The sequence below is a fragment of the Rattus rattus genome, chromosome 18, assembly GCF_011064425.1.
Source record: "Rattus rattus isolate New Zealand chromosome 18, Rrattus_CSIRO_v1, whole genome shotgun sequence".
Lineage (NCBI taxonomy): Eukaryota > Metazoa > Chordata > Mammalia > Rodentia > Muridae > Rattus > Rattus rattus.
The window spans coordinates 7,772,465-7,787,890 of NC_046171.1; the positions used below are offsets into that span (position 1 = coordinate 7,772,465).

A 15,426-nucleotide genomic window follows, 5' to 3' on the forward strand; every position below is an offset into this window, starting at 1 on the left:
GAACAGTGAGCCGAGGTACCGGGAGAGGGGTCTGGAGCCTCCATGCCCTTCCGTACTAACTGTCCCTGGCAGCCCTCTGACCGAAGAGTGTTTAAGGAGGTACCGTCAGGCTGGGATCTGGAATGGCCCATTAAATAATCAGCTACTGGCTACAGACCAGTTGAGTTGAAAGTTAGAGCTCTCTTCCTCACCCCTGCCCTTGGCAACAAGATTCCTATCTTCAGGGACTTTCCAAAAGTTACCCTATTTAACGTAAACCCAGTCAAAAGAGTTACTATAATAGACGGAAGATGCCGTATTAAACCTTTATCAGTTAGCAAACTGCAAAGGGGTTCAGGAGCTTTGCCCAGGAAGTGAATGCGGTTCTGTATCTCGGTGTGACCGGGAACGGTAAGGGCAGCAGCTACCAGAGCAGTCTTCCTGGCTGGAGTAAGCTCACAGCAGCTGCAGAGGAAGCCAGCCTGAAGCTTGCTTGGTTGGGGAGGGGGTGCGTAGAATAAAAGAGTAAAGGGATTTTTAAAACGTCCGCATGTGGGACTGGGGAGGCCGAGTCAGGACTGTCAAAGGTTTGAGGGAAGCAGCCTTAACTGAGGAGTTCTAGGTGAGCCTGAGACAGGGTCTGGAAAGAAAAGCAAAGGCTAGGGCCAGGGCGGGGCCCCGTGATTGATGTTGCTGCCACCAAGCATGAAGACCTGAGTGGGAAGCTAGAACCCACATGGTAGACAGGAAGGAACAGGCTTTCTAACCAGTCCAGTCATGCACTTGCAGACAGACAGACAGAGAATAAATAAATTTAAGAGAAAAACCAAAACCCCAAACCAAAATGTACTAGAAGAGGCTTGGGAATGGAGTCAGGGAAGGAGCCATTAGAACACCGTGAGATTAGAGACCTCTTCCTGAGAGTCTTTGTTAAGCTTCTGTGCTCCCCAAGGGGAATGACTGTGCTATCTGGAAAAGAATGCACTGTCCAGAAAGAGGGAGTGTGTGAGCACCGGGAGTGTGTGTATGAGCACATGTGTGCCCTGAGGAGGAGGGAGTGTGCCCTGGGGGTCTTCTATTTGCCCTCCATTCTCCCAAGCCTGGTCTTTGCCCAGGAGACTGACCTGTGCAGACCACATCAGAGGGTGCGTCTGGCTTCAGTTAGTTTGGGTCTTGGAGGAGCCCTGACAGGGAAACAATAGGACGGAGGAACCGGGTGTCTATCACCATGGCTACCTTTTCATGAGGTCACAGTGGCCCAGCTTCCCCTAAGGCCAGCAGTCCTCCTGAGGTACCTGCTGGGCCAAGGTTTCTTTCTGTCAGTAGCCCACAGGCCAGCTCTCAAATGACCTGTGATGGGAAAGCCATACAGGGCTGACGATGGCCTTGAACAACTGACCTCCGTGCCTCAGCCTTCCAAGTTCTGTGACTCGAAGCCAGTGACACTTTTAATAAAGACATGGAGGACAAAGTTCCATTGTTTGGTTTGAATAACTTAAAAACCTGTGTGTGTGTGTGTGTGTGTGTGTGTGTGTGTGTGTGTGTGTGTGTGGTGTCTTTTGCCTACATGTATGTGTGTACCAGTTCTGTTCCACAGGCCGACTGAGGGTGTTGGATACCCTGAAGCGGGAGTCATGAAAGGATGTGAGTTGCTGTGGACCCCGAGGTCCACTGGAAGAGAAGCCAGTGCACTATTTGGCTGATCCATTTCTTTTTTTTTTTTTTTTTTTTTTTTTTTTTTGAGCTGGGGACAGAACCCAGGGCCTTGGCGCTTTCTAGGCAAGCGCTCTACCACTGAGCTAAATCCCCAACCTCCGGCTGATCCATTTCTATAACCCCAAGAACTAATTTTTTTTTTAATTCAAGAAGTTACTGGACAATTGAGGCTAACCTGGTCTACATACTCAACACTCAAGTATTCTGGGTTACAGAGTAGCAGGTCTTAATTAAAATATAAACTGAAGGCTGGGTGTGTTGGCGCACACCTTTAATCCTGGTACCCAAGAAGAGAAGCAGAAGCAGGTAGATCTCTGTGAGTTCAAGGCCAGTCTGGTCTACACATAGTTCCAGGGCCAGCTAAGAACTACATAATTGAGACCCTGTCAATAAATAAATAAATAAAGCTATTAAAGCCCCTAGAGAGTCTGAGATAATGAAGCTTGTTCTTGAGTACACATACGCCATGACTTACTCTAGATGGACTGCCCTGGATAGTTTTGTCAACTTGACACAAGCAGAATCATCTGAGAGGATGATTGCAGATCAGTGTGACTGGAGGAGGGCCCCGCCCACTGTGGGTGTGGCCAACCCTGGGCTGGTGGTCCTGGGTTCTATAAGAAAGCAGGCTGAGCAGCCAGTACAAAGCACCCTCCGTGGCCTCTGCATCAGCTCCTGCCTCTAGATTCCTGCCCTGTGTGAGTTCCTGCCTTGTGTGCCTCAGCGGACTGGGTAATTCAGGTAATTCCCTTGAACTCACAGAGATCTACCTGCCTCTGCTTCTCTTCTTTTTTTTTTTTTTTTAAAGATTTATTTATTTATTATATATATATAAGTACACTGTAGCTGTCTTCAGATACACCAGAAGAGGGCATCAGATCTTATTACAGATGGTTGGAGCCACCATGTGGTTGCTGGGATTTGAACTCAGTACCTCTGAAAGAGCAGTCAGTGCTCTTAACCGCTGAGCCATCTCTCCAGCCCCTCTGCTTCTCTTCTTGAGCACCAAGGTTAAAGGTGTGTGACAACACACCCAGCCTTCAGTTTGTACATGGACTAATACCAAAAGCATTCATGTAGTGTCTCAGAATCCAGAGCCATGGCAAGAGGGTTGGAAGTCTTACCTGGCAGAAAGGAAAGGGGTGAGCAGAGTCCCCTTAAGTTTGGGCCCAGTCATCTCCTGGATCACGCCAGCCCAGGAGTGGGAGGAGAGACTTCTATACACCAAGTAGCTAGGGTGGGAAGCCCAGAGACTCATAGGTGTGATTCCCGACTTTACAGTATTGAACACAAGAGTCTGGTTCACAACAACGGCGACTTGTAAACCATTATTTCCTGAGCCCTGTGTCAGAGTGTGCATGGTGAAAATACAGGTTGGGGGGCTTGAGAGACAGCCCAGCACTTAAGAATGCCTGCCCCTTTTCCAGAGGACCCAGGTTTGATTCCCAGCAACCATATGGCAACTCACAACCCACCTGTAACCCCAGCCCCAGGACATGCTATGCCCTATTTTCTGTGTAGGCACCAGGCACACATTTAGAGAAAACACCCATACACATAAAACGAGAAGAGACAAGAAAATACAACGTTCATCTTAAACCAGAAGACCGATCTACCTCCCTTTCCAAACCATGGGCTTATGGTGAAGAAAGGTGTTCTCCACTCTGCTTGGGAATTAAGAGATCTTGGGAGGGGGAATTGAGGCCCCGTGGAAAACGGCCCAAATGCCTCAGGTCCCAGGCTCTATGGCCAGCAGGGGGCAGCACATACCTGCCCATGACACCTGGGTCCCACATCCTCCACTTAGCTACCTTAAGGAGAAGGCCTCTCTCAAGAGTTCACTGGTGGCCAGATGACCTGGTGAGGCCTTCCCAGGTAGTGTGGGGAGTAGTTTGGGAGGGACCTAGCATGGAAGTGCTCCAAGCCAGCCTTCTTAACAAGGAGTTATTGCTTCTTCAACAGAGTCATGAGTCACTGCATGGGAAGCAACTGCACAGTTACAGAACAGAGCTCCACACAGACACAAGGAGGGGGAAAATGCGTAACTTTTAAAAGATGGGGTTGGTGGGAGGGTGGAGAGACAGCTCAGCAGTTAAGAGCACTGACTGCTCTTCCAGAGGTCCTGAGTTCAAATCCCAGCAACCACATGGTGGCTCACGACCATCTGTAATGAGATCTGATGCCCTCTTCTGCTGTGTCTGAAGATAGCTATCATCGTGTACTTATATATAATAAATAAATCTTAAAAGAAAAAAAAAAGATGGGTCAAGGGCTAGAAAGATGGCTCAGCACTTAAGAGTACTTGTCTCTTTTGCAGAGCAATTCCCAGCACCCACAGAGTGGGTCACAGCCATCTCTAACTCCAATTCCAGAGGATCCGGTGCCCTTTCCTGACCTCCATGGGCACCAGGCACACACATGGTGCACACGTATACACGCAGGCAAAACAATGTATTATTTAAAAAAAATTTTTTTAACGTAAACCTAAAAAAGATGGAGCTCTTGAGATTACTCAGTGGACAAAGGCCCTTGCCACCAAGACTAATGGCTTTTGTCCTTGGGACCCATATGGTAAAAAAAAGAGAACCCTGTCTCCATAAGCTGTCTTCTGACCGCTACACACATGCTGTGGCATGCACGCCTGTGTAGACACACACGCAAAGATACAAAAATGTGAAGAAAATAAAAGGACCCTGAGGATGGCTGGTGAGGTTGAGCCCATGCTCCATGTGGCTCAGTACAACGTAGGCCTCTCTTCCAGGTGCTTTCTTCATCTCTTGTGGTCTATAAAGTATATACCAGGGCACCCAGGCACCCGCGTGACCTGCAGTTATGGGTGACGAGACGTCCGTCACTTGTGCCTGTGAAGAACATCTCGCGTGACTCACACTTTGTAGATTCCCAATAAGTGTGGTTAAGTAGTCTGATTGTGGTGGCCCACACCTCTAAGCCCAGCGCTTAGGAGGCAGAGACAGGTGGATCTCTGTGCGTTCAAGGCCAGCCTGGCCTACAGAGTGAGTTCCAGGACAGCCAGAGCTACACAGAGAGACCCTGTCTCGAAAAAACAAAACAAAACAAAGCAGGGCGGTTAAACAGAGGCTAAAGGGGTTGGGGATTTAGCTCAGAGCGCTTGCCTAGCAAGCGCAAGGCCCTGGGTTCGGTCCCCAGCTCCGAAAAAAAGAAAAACAAAACAAAACAAAATAAACAAACAAACAAACAACAACAACAACAAAAACAACAGAGGCTAAAATAATGAACGAATGGGTTTCTCATGAGTAAGTCCATGTAGAAGGCACCGTGTAAAGCAGGTTTCTGCTGGGAATGTTTCTTACTGGGAGATAGGAAAATGAGGACTCAAACATATCGGTTAATAACTCTTACTCCTCTGTCAACACTGCTGGGGGAAGAGGCCCAACCTATTCAGATGAAGCTTCCAGGCCTGTACTTGGTCGAAGTAGCTTCCTCCCCGGAGGGAAAGGCAGAGTGGGGGTGGGGCGACGGAGGTGATGAACCCGGGCATGACCGAACAAAGAAAAGGGGAAGGAGCCCAGTCTCTCAGCTGGAGGGTGTTGGAGGTTTGTTCTGGGCGAAGGCCTGGTCTTGAACCTCAGAAGGTGAGAGAACCACATCCTCGTCTCACCTACCCAATCTCCTAAAATCGGACACGGGGACATCCTGTCCTACTATACCACCTGTCCACTGGCTGCCCCCAGAGGGTCCAGGCATGTCCATCAGGGCCATCTTTTCTCCTTAGCGGGACATGGCCCAAAGTCCCAAGTAGTGGAGGTTCTTGACAAGTCATGTGTGAGCCCTACTTGTCCTAGGCTCCGGTAGTCGATCCTCTACTTAGACCTCACCACTGAGGTCCGTCTGCTTCGCCAATGGGAGGTATGGCCAAGGTGCTGCTGGTCGTCTTCATCATGGTTTATGCAGGTGACTGGGTGTTTGCTCGGGAACCAGGGCGTGGGGACAGGAGACGGAAGAAAGGAAGAGGTGGGATTTAGATGCTCCGGGAGTGGGGGATGTCTGGTGGGAGCCCCCAGCGGGGTGCAGAAAGCAATTCATAACGCTGTCTCCTGTGGTCTCTTCCAGGAGACAGACCTGCTAGGTCACCTGCCACCCCAAAGGGTCATTTCTATCATCCATTCTGTAGCCCTTTTTCTTCTCACCCTCCTTTCAAGAAAGATACCACCTAAAGGCCCTAGAAAAAAGGGGTAGAAAGAAAGGGCTGGTATGCTGAGTTTGATCATTGGTGTTATCTTTACTTGCTTGATTTTGAGACAGGGTCTTGGTAGCTTAGGCTGATCTCAAACTCATATACAGCCAAGGATGACCTTGAACTGGTTCTCCCAAGCTCACCTCTCAAGAGCTAGGGCTACAGTGATACACCATGCTGTGTGATGCTGGAAGCCAGGGCTTCCCCCATGCTACGAGATGAGTTAGACACACAGCCCTAGCCCTCGCTGTGTAGCTCAGCTTGTCCCGGAACGTTCCATCCTTTCCCCTTAGCCTCCTGAGTGCTGAGAGATCGGGCTTGTACTAATACACTCAAGCGGATTTTCCTTCTTTAACATCTTTAATCTTAAAAATTACATTCGGAGCGCTTGCCTAGGAAGCGCAAGGCCCTGGGTTCGGTCCCCAGCTCCGAAAAAAAGAACCAAAAAAAAAAAAAAAAAAATTACATTCGGTTATTTTGGAGGTGGGACACACAACCGTCAAGGCTCGCAGATCTCAGAGAATAACCTGCCCGCCAGGTCTGCTCTTTCCTTCCGAAGCGTAGGTCCTGGGACTCGAACTCTGGGCACCAGGCTCTGCGGCAAGTGCCTTTACCAGCTAAGCCATCTAGCCAGTCTGATTTTCTTTCTTGAGGGTTTAATTCATTGGGTAAGAGGTCTAGTAGGTTATGAAGTTTATTAGATAGGGTGCAGATATATAATTAGGAGTCTGAGAGACAAGTCTGAGGTAAAAAAATTGTTTTTTACTGAAACTGATTTTAATTAATCAAGATAACATTAGAGGCTATGTTTGTGGAATATATTTCAGTATTTCTCAAGCTGTAGATTGGAGACTCAGGATCATCAACACTGGGGACACTGGGCAAGTTCTTTTTTGAACTAGGATCTCATCTCGATACGCCGCCCTGCTGCATGCCCTACAACTCTCTGTAGTTGAGGTTGACCTTTGAACTTTTGGAGACGCTCCTGATGTGGGCTCCAGAGAGATTGCCGGGATGACGTGCCTAACATTGCATTCGGCTTCCAATTATTTTTTTATTTAAATGTTTATTTGGAAGACAGGACCTCAAATAGCCCAGGCCAGTTTTAAGATTAGTATGTAGGGGCTCAAAAGATGGCTCTGTCGTTAAAAGCCTTAGCTGCTCTTCCATAGGACCAGATTCAACTCCCAACACCCACACGGGGGTGGCTATCGGCCATTTGTATCTCCAGTTCTGGGAGGGGGGGGTCTGACACCCTCTTCTGGCCTCCATAGGCGTGTGACACACACACGTACATGTAGGTGAAACACCCATACATATAAAAAAAAGTAAATGGTTTTTAAATAAAGAAAATAAAATCTCAAAAAGTTAGACACTATGTAGTATAGCCTAGGGTGACCTAGAACCCCAGATCCTCCTGCCTCCGTTTCCCGAGTGCAGGGATTATAGGGATAAGCCCTCCCCTAGCTACTATATTTTGGGGATACGGGGTTGAGACACCGTCTCTCTATGCAGCTCTGGCTGTCCTGGAACTTGCTGTGTAGTCCAAGCTGGGCTCGAACTCACAGACATCCTCCTGCTTCCCCGCCGCCTGACGTGCACCCTCACGCCTGGCCTGCTACCATAATTTTATTTTATGTGTACAAGTGCTTGCATTAATGTCTGTGCATCACATGAGTGCCTGGTGCCCTAGGAGGCCAGACAGCCAGAAGAGGGTTTCAGAGGCCCCGGTAGTGGAGTTACAGAACCACTGTGTCGGGAGCCACTGTGTCGGTACTGGGAACAGAACCGGGATCCTGTGGAAGATCTCCGGTCACTCTCCGTAGCTGAGCCATTTCTCCAGTCCCTTCTACAAAGCTTTGACAAACGCACCAGGGTGGTGACCATGTGTTTCCAGCTACTTCAGTGACTGAGGCAGGAGAATGGGTTGAGCCCAGAGATAGCACAGCGAGGCTCTAGCTTTGAAAAACAAGAAAGGGCTCTAGCTTTGAAAAACAAGAAAGGAATGCCAGCCAGGCGCTGCTGGTGCAGGACTCAAATCCCGGAGGCATCGTAATTCCTGCGAGTTGACGCCACCTTAGATAGCAAGGTCCAGGCCTACATAGTGAGACCCTGTCTCAAACAAACAGCTTTTCAGATAATTTCAACACACTCTCAAGTTTGAGAACTACTAAATTTGAATGACCAGTAAATGTACCTTGTTTTGTTTTTGTTTTGTTTTTTTTTTAAATAAATGAATCACAGACTCTAACAATTGGTTTAATTCATCAGCATGGACATGTTAGAGCTCTCAGCCAACTACAGCTGGAACTTTACCTGGAATTTTTTTTTTTAAATTATGTGGGATTCTTTCTTTCTTTTTTAAGATTTATTTATTTATTATATACACTGCCGCTGTCTTCAGACACACCAGAAGAGGGCATCAGATCCCATTACAGATGGTTGTGAGCCACCACATGGTTGCTGGGAATTGAACTCAGGACCTCTGGAAGAGCAGTCCGTGCTCTTAACCACTGAGCCATCTCTCCAGCCTGGAAACTTACGCTGTTAAGGCTCTTATGAGAACCAGTATTGCTAGGAAAAGTTCCTGGCCAGCTGGAGCCACATAGTGAAGCTCAGGGTTAAAAAAAAAAAAAATGGGCTGGGGGTGTGATGTAGTGGAATTTGCCCTCCACGTACAAAGCCCTGAGGCTTGACCCCAGGCACTGCATCAGCTGGCTATGGTGACATATCCTGTAAATCAGAAATTCAAGGAGATCCTCTGCTATGTGATGATTTCAAGACTAACCTTGGACATACAAGGCTCCATTTAATAAAAATGGGTTGAGGGTGGGGGAATGCAGAGATGGCTCAGAAGTTAGGAGCACTAGCTGCTCTCCTAGAGTGCTTAGGTCCAGTCCACACGGCGGCTCACAACCATCCGAACCCCTTCCAGTTCCAGGGGACCCAATACCCTCTGTGGATACAGACACACATGCAATAAAATACTTTCTTTTTTTTTTTTTTTTAAAGAATTATTTATTTATTTTATGTATGCAAGTACACTGTAGCTGTCTTCAGACATACCAGAAGAGGGCATCAGATCTCATTACAGATGGTTGTGAGCCACCATGTGGTTGCTGGGACTTGAACTCAGGAAGGGCAGTCAGTGCTCTTAACTGCTGAGCCATCTCTCAGACTAATAAAATACTTTCTTAATTGTGGGGAAATGCAATCAAAGTATCTATAATAATTTATTGTAGAATGCAGCCAAGATTCGAGCTTCAGGTATAACTGAAGGAGGAGATGTGCTTCCTTGGGAGAGTAGCTGCTAGCATTCATCGGTCTGCATTAAAGCCCTAATACAGCCAAGACGGAAATCAAAACAAAACGACTCACATCACAGTAATAATACCCAGAGCCGAGCAACCAAGACCTTCCTCCCAGAGGCAGCTACACTCATTTATGAGCACTAAGCATATTGCAGGGGTCAAGCTGTCCAAAATGTGTATGCGCCGGAGTTAGTGTGTGAAAGAATTTAAAAACTAAAAAATTAAATTGGCGAAGAGGAAAGGGTTTAAATGAGACAACCCGGGGTGTTTGTCTTGACCCTCCACCCCCAGGGGGAAAGAACGCTGTGGAGAATCCTTTTCTTTTTGGAATAACTGAGTAGGTGTTCGCTGGACATTTGCTTTCTCCCCAGGATCCTGTGCTGTCCGGGTGTCTCAGCCCCCTGAGATTCGTGCACAAGAGGGCACCACTGCCTCCCTGCCCTGTTCGTTCAATGCCAGCAGAGGGAAAGCGGCCATTGGCTCTGCCACATGGTACCAAGACAAAGTAGCCCCGGGGATGGAGTTGAGCAACGTGACCCCAGGGTTCAGGGGCCGAGTGGCCTCTTTTTCTGCTTCCCAGTTCATTAGAGGCCACAAGGCCGGGCTGCTCATACAGGACATCCAAAGCCATGACGCCAGAATCTACGTGTGCAGAGTGGAGGTGCTAGGCCTGGGCGTCGGAACAGGAAACGGGACTCGGCTGGTGGTGGAGAAAGGTGAGGTGGTGAGAGACCCCCACGATTCAGAGTTCCTGGAAGTTAGGGACTGTCCCCAGCTCTGAGTTCCTGAACTCCTTCCTCTCCCCGTGTCCTGCTGTAGAGCCTCCTCAACAAGCCTCCAACGCAGAGCCAGAGCGAGCTGCCTACACAAGTCTCCTCCTTCGCGCTGGCGTCTATGCCCTCAGCTTTCTCTCTGTGGCCACCGGCAGTGTCATCTATTACCAGGGCAAATGTGAGTTGCTGAGCAGGGGCATGGGAACAGAGAAGGGAGGGACGGACTGCAGGAGGAGAGAGCTTCGGGCTGTAACTCTGAGCAGCCCCTCCCCTGCTATTCCTCCCCCAGGTCTCTGTCACGTGGGAAACACCGCCACTCCTCCCACAGCCTCTGAGGAGCGATTCTAAATCCCAAAGATCCAGCACTCAAAGAGGCCGGCAATAAATCCTTACATTTTCTCGTATTTTCTTCATTCTCTAGTCACAACACACACACACACACACACACACACACACACACACACACACACACACCCCTCCACTCTTAGCTCTCCCTTCCCCGGGGACCACAGCTGTTTACTGGCTTCCAGAGGAGCTGGTGTTCTTAAATGCCCTTGCTCAGTGACCACTGACTCCCAGCAGGCTGGACACATACAGAGAAGCCTGACGCACAAGTGGGGAACCAGACTTTACTAGGTGAACTCGGGGCGACTCTGAGTACCCACCCAGGGCGAGGGAGGCTTTTGGGGGCGCTCAATTGGGTTTGTTTAAGACGATGCAGGCATAGTCAGTGCTGGCGTCTTCTTTTACGCCTTCACCTTCTCCTCTGCCTTCCATATCACTGCTGGATGCGGGCAGCTTCTGGAGAGAGGCGTAGTGGAGCTCCTGCCCCGAGACCTGGGCCTGAAGATGTGAGGACCCGGGGTACCGCTGTCACATCCCTCCCCAGCCTGGCCCCAGCTCCCACCTGTCTTTCTCCCTGTGCCTTCACTCTTTTCTCTCAGTCTCTTCTCTTTATGTCTCTTGAACCTGCTTTCTCTTGCTTTTCCTCCTTGTTTCTTTCTTTCTTTCTTTCTTTCTTTCTTTCTTTCTTTCTTTCTTTCTTTCTTTCTTTCTTTTCTTTTCTTTTTTTCGGAGCTGGGGACCGAACCCAGGGCCTTGCGCTTGCTAGGCAAGCGCTCTACCACTGAGCTAAATCCCCATCCCCTCCTCCTTGTTTCTATGTAGATATGTCTGCCTGTGCTCCTGTAGGCTTAAAGTGGATGCCTGAACGTCAACTTTCCAATTGTTTCTACACATTATGTCTATCTATCTAGATATCTATTTTAGAGACCTCTCACTAAAACTGGAGTTTGCCATTCCCACGAGGATGGTTGGCCAGAGAGCCCCTAGGACTGTTTGTACCTCGCAGTTCCAGGCACAAGTCAGCGCTTATAAACGCTGAGCCGTCTCTCCAGCCCCCAAACCTCCTCTTCTTTTGAGACAGGGTCTCATGTAGCTCAGGCTGGCCTTCAACTTGATATGTAGTTAAGGACTGACTCCCTGCCTCTATGTGGGATTTCAGTCACTTACCAGCGCTCTGGTTTTATGCTGCACTGGGTTCTACACAGGCTAGACACAGACTGTTAACTAAACCACACTGCTGACCCCGCCCCTGCCCGCTGGCCCCGCCCGCCGGCCCCGCCCCTTCCCTTTTGCTTTCGTTGTTCTTTTGAGACAGGACCTCTCCTATAGTCCTGAGTGAACTCTCCCTCTGGTCTTTTAATCTCCCCTTTCACTCAATTCCTCTTCACTTCGTCCTTCTGAAGTGTTTTTTTTTTTTTTTTTTTTTTCCGGAGCTGGGGACCGACCCAGGGCCTTGCGCTTGCTAGGCAAGCGCTCTACCACTGAGCTAAATTCCCAACCCCCTGAACCGTTTTATATTCTTATAAACACACTATTTCCTCCCTCTCTTCTGGTTGCCTCTTTTTCTCTCTGCTTCTTTCATTTTCTCTGTCCCTCCTACTTCCTCTTCCTTTTCTCTCGGCTCTACCCTTTCATCCTAGCCCCATCCCTATGTGGGTTTCCCTCGTCCCTTCACCCCCTGCCCGCACACCCCTCTACACCCCTCCAGACCCCGCCTCCTTCCCCTGCCCCTTCCCCCCCTCTCCCCCCCACCGCCGTGCCCCCCCCCCCTGTTCCCCCCCCCCTTGTCCCCTTGCCCCCCGACTCACGTTTCTTTCTAGTCTCTTCACTAGAAGAAAAAAAATGGTTCAACAAGACCCTTCCCTGAGCCCCCTGCCAGAACGTACCCCGAAATGGCTCATCCACCCTAGGACAGCACCTCACATTGGATCTGCCATCTCAGAATAGTACCCCACCCCAGGCCCCCACACACCCTAGTTCCCCAACCCCATAGCACTCCACCCCAGAACAGCCTTCCACAACACACTGACTGGACGCCCCCATCCCTCCTCACTTGCTGGTTGCCACAGGAACCACAGGCAAAGCCTGTGCCTTTTGGACAGCTCCTCTGGCCTCTCCTACCCCGGGATTCCTGGAACTTGGGCCCCAGCAGTAGTAGGAAGGGTGTAGAGGGCAAGCAGTGGGTGGCTGTGAGAGGTGCTCGCTCTCGCTGGCTCCTAGGGCTTACCTCTCTGATAGAACCGGCACAGGCAGGCGAACAGGATGATGACAAGCAGGAGGAGGAGCCCTCCCAGTACCAGGCTCCCCAACAGCAGGTAACACTGTTTCTCTAGGAGTATGAGAGGGTCTTTCTCCCATCAGTTTCCCAAACCCCTGCTTAAATGTAAGTTTTCCAGGTTCCTATATTTTTCTTGGGTTCCTCCTCCCCCTTTTTTTCCTTTTATCCTGTCTTCCTCTCCCAGATTGATCCTGCCTCCTTTCTATTTTTCGACAACTTCATACACTTATACAAAGTCTCTTGATCGTATCCTCCCTGAAGTCCTTTCTCCCTCCCCCTCCCCCCACCCATGTCTCTCCCATCTTTCTGTCTCTCTGTCGATTGTCTCAGGTATCCCGGGAGGCCTCAGGCTTACCTAGTAGCCAAGTATTCGTGAACTTCGGATCCTTACAGCCCCATGTCTTGAGTGCTGTTGAGAGAACGTACTACCATCTATCATGGCTGTTTTATGTGGCTCTGGGGTCAAAGCCAGGACGCTACTGTCCTCTGAAAGTTTAGATGCAGGAAAATATACTCTAGGAGATTTAGGGGGTTTTGTGTTTTTGTATTTTTTTTTTTTTGTTGGCTTGTTTGTTTTGTTTTTAGAGGCAGGGTTTTTCTGTGTAGCCCTGGCTGTCCTGGAACTCACTGGGTAGACCAGGCTGGTCTGGATCTCACACACAGAGATCCTCCTGTCTCTGTCCCCCACCCCCACTCCCACTCTGGGAATAAAGGTTTACATCACCGCCACCTGGACTTTTTTTTTTTTTTTTTTTTTTTAATGCAGCGTCTCCTATAGTTTAGGCTGCTTCCAAATTCCCTGAAGCCTCACGCAGAGAGACAGGTCATGTCATTGATTTCTGGTCCTTCGGACCACCTCTCTGGTGTCGGGGGTTACAGAAGGCACTATAACCCGGGGTTTCACTTCTACCGAGGAGGAGTGCGCTCTGAGCGACAGCCCCACCCCAACACGGATTCTTTACCCAGACCTCAGCTTCTCACTTCCTCTAGAGATTCACCTACTGGGTCACCTCTCCTGACTCTATGCTCACACCCTACTGTTTCCGGTCTCAAGCTGTGGCACTCCCACCTGCAGTGCCTGGTTCCAAGGGCTTCTGGCCACCTCTCCTAACCCTGAACCCTGCTTTTCGTCCCTCACTGTCCAGCTCCCACATCCCTCCCCTAGCAGAACAGAGGGGTCCCTACTTACCCTCTCCCCAGTCACAAGGTGGCATTCTTGTCATCGTCAGATACAGTCCAGGGACTGAGAACAGGCCTGAGGGTCAAGACTAAACTAATCCTTCTTCTGCTGGGCTTAATGCCTTGGGTTAGTCACGTGTCCCCAAGTTCCCCATCTCTGAGGCAAGGGGCTCTGTTACAATCCTTGTCCTCACTTTTATGTTTGTCTTTTTTTTTTTTTCTTTTTCTTCTTCTTCTTTTTTCTTTTTTTTTTTCGGAGCTGGGGACCGAACCCAGGGCCTTGCGCTTGCTAGGCAAGTGCTCTACCGCTGAGCTAAATCCCCAGCCCCTGTTTGTCTTAACATAGCATTGTACCCATTTCCCAGGCCAGGAGCCCGAGGTTTTCACAAGGAAAGCCCAACGCTGCCCTACGGGTAGGAATGGATCTCTGTGAGTTTAAGCAGAGCCAGGGCTACACAGTGAGACCCTGTCTCAGGAAGCAAACAGAAAGCCAAGGGAGATTCAGAAGTAGCAGAGAAGTGTTAAGCTGTATCCCCCACCCCCACCCATTTCCTCTGCCCCAGGCTGATGGGGATGGGGGAGTGGGATGGGGGGCTTGGAGGAGGCTGGAAACAAACATTGCACAGTCCTGAATAGGGGTGACAGGGCGGGTGAGGGCAAAGGAGCCAGAGCATGGAGTAGATGTGGGGACCACTGGGGAACAGAGAGAAGGTTACCCTTCCCCCAGGAGAGAGGACCTTCTTTGGCTGGTGTGGAGTGGTGGGCTACCAAGAATGATTTACTTTCTCCTTGGGTACTTCCTGCCGTTTAACTGCTGGTTCCTGTTTGAGGGCAGATAGAGGGCCCTCACTTGGGGGACAACAGTGTGAAACCAAGAGCCTCCCAGTTATGAGAGGCGTGCTGTAGGTTTGGGGGAGGGGGGACCCCGAGGAAATGTGATGAATCAGCAACAGAACAGATTATTATTATTATTATTATTATTATTATTATTATTATTTAAAGATTTGTTTATTCATTTAATGTATGTGAGTACACTGTAGCTGTCTTCAGAGACACCAGAAGAGGGCATCGGATCCCATTACAGATGGTTGTGAGCCACCATGTGGTTGCTGGGAATTGAACTCAGGACCTCTGGAAGAGCAGTCAATGCTCTTAACGCTGAGCCATCTCTCCCGATTATTTTATTAATGTAATTATTAGTAGTAGCAGGATTTTGCTGTGTAGCCCAGGCTGGCCTGAGGCTCACCATCTTCTTGCCTCAGCCTACAGAGTATACGGCCGGCCACAGCTTCCGGCTGCAGATTCTTTTAACGCCTTTGGAAAATGAAGACACAAGGGCTCAGAGGATAGGGTCCGAATACAGATCCCTTCTGTTTCAGGGAACTCCAAATCCATAGTCTGCCTCCCTCTATCTCAGCAGGTATCCCCTCTCATCCAAGATGGCCACCCACTCCCAGCTCTTGTGTAGATTCTGGGTGACACTCTTGGTTTACTGAGGGGACACATTCAGAGTGGAAAGCACCCCCAGCTCAGACATCTGCGCCCGCCTTGCAGTCTTAGCTTCTTTCCCCTGCCTCTGTATCTCCCTGCATCTAGGAGAGGAAGTATAACCATTAAGAGATGGTGTTA

General features: G+C 49.5%; 2 protein-coding genes across 3 annotated transcripts; one reads left to right on the plus strand and one right to left on the minus strand.

Annotated features, from left to right (window-relative positions):
• The first annotated feature begins 5,282 nt into the window (after positions 1–5,282).
• Ncr3 (natural cytotoxicity triggering receptor 3) lies at positions 5,283–10,399 on the plus strand. The gene is made up of 4 exons (XM_032888674.1): positions 5,283–5,628; positions 9,594–9,938; positions 10,042–10,173; positions 10,285–10,399. The coding sequence occupies exons 1-4, from the start codon at positions 5,577–5,579 to the stop codon at positions 10,341–10,343; spliced, it is 588 nt and encodes a 195-aa protein (XP_032744565.1). The 5' UTR covers positions 5,283–5,576; the 3' UTR covers positions 10,344–10,399.
• Lst1 (leukocyte specific transcript 1) lies at positions 9,838–13,896 on the minus strand. Of its 2 annotated transcripts, XM_032888676.1 has the most exons (6): positions 13,808–13,896; positions 12,974–13,027; positions 12,568–12,669; positions 12,149–12,168; positions 10,661–10,838; positions 9,838–9,922 (listed from the first exon to the last, which is right to left on the minus strand). In XM_032888676.1, the coding sequence occupies exons 1-5, from the start codon at positions 13,839–13,841 to the stop codon at positions 10,689–10,691; spliced, it is 360 nt and encodes a 119-aa protein (XP_032744567.1). In that variant the 5' UTR covers positions 13,842–13,896; the 3' UTR covers positions 9,838–9,922; positions 10,661–10,688. The 2 variants fall into 2 exon arrangements, with proteins under 2 accessions (XP_032744567.1, XP_032744566.1); XM_032888675.1 differs by lacking the exon at positions 9,838–9,922 and having other exon boundaries at positions 10,611–10,838.
• Between the last annotated feature and the right edge of the window lie 1,530 nt (positions 13,897–15,426).

Coding starts and splice junctions, on each gene's coding strand:
- Ncr3 (XM_032888674.1), top strand. CDS start 5,577: ATGGGAGGTATGGCCAAGGTGCTGCTGGTCGTCTTCATCATGGTTTAT. Junction 9,939..10,041: donor TCGGCTGGTGGTGGAGAAAG/GTGAGGTGGTGA, acceptor GTCCTGCTGTAG/AGCCTCCTCAACAAGCCTCC. Junction 10,174..10,284: donor CATCTATTACCAGGGCAAAT/GTGAGTTGCTGA, acceptor TTCCTCCCCCAG/GTCTCTGTCACGTGGGAAAC.
- Lst1 (XM_032888676.1), bottom strand. CDS start 13,841: ATGACAAGAATGCCACCTTGTGACTGGGGAGAGG. Junction 12,670..12,973: donor CACGAATACTTGGCTACTAG/GTAAGCCTGAGG, acceptor TCATACTCCTAG/AGAAACAGTGTTACCTGCTG. Junction 12,169..12,567: donor GTGCCGGTTCTATCAGAGAG/GTAAGCCCTAGG, acceptor TTTTTCTTCTAG/TGAAGAGACTAGAAAGAAAC.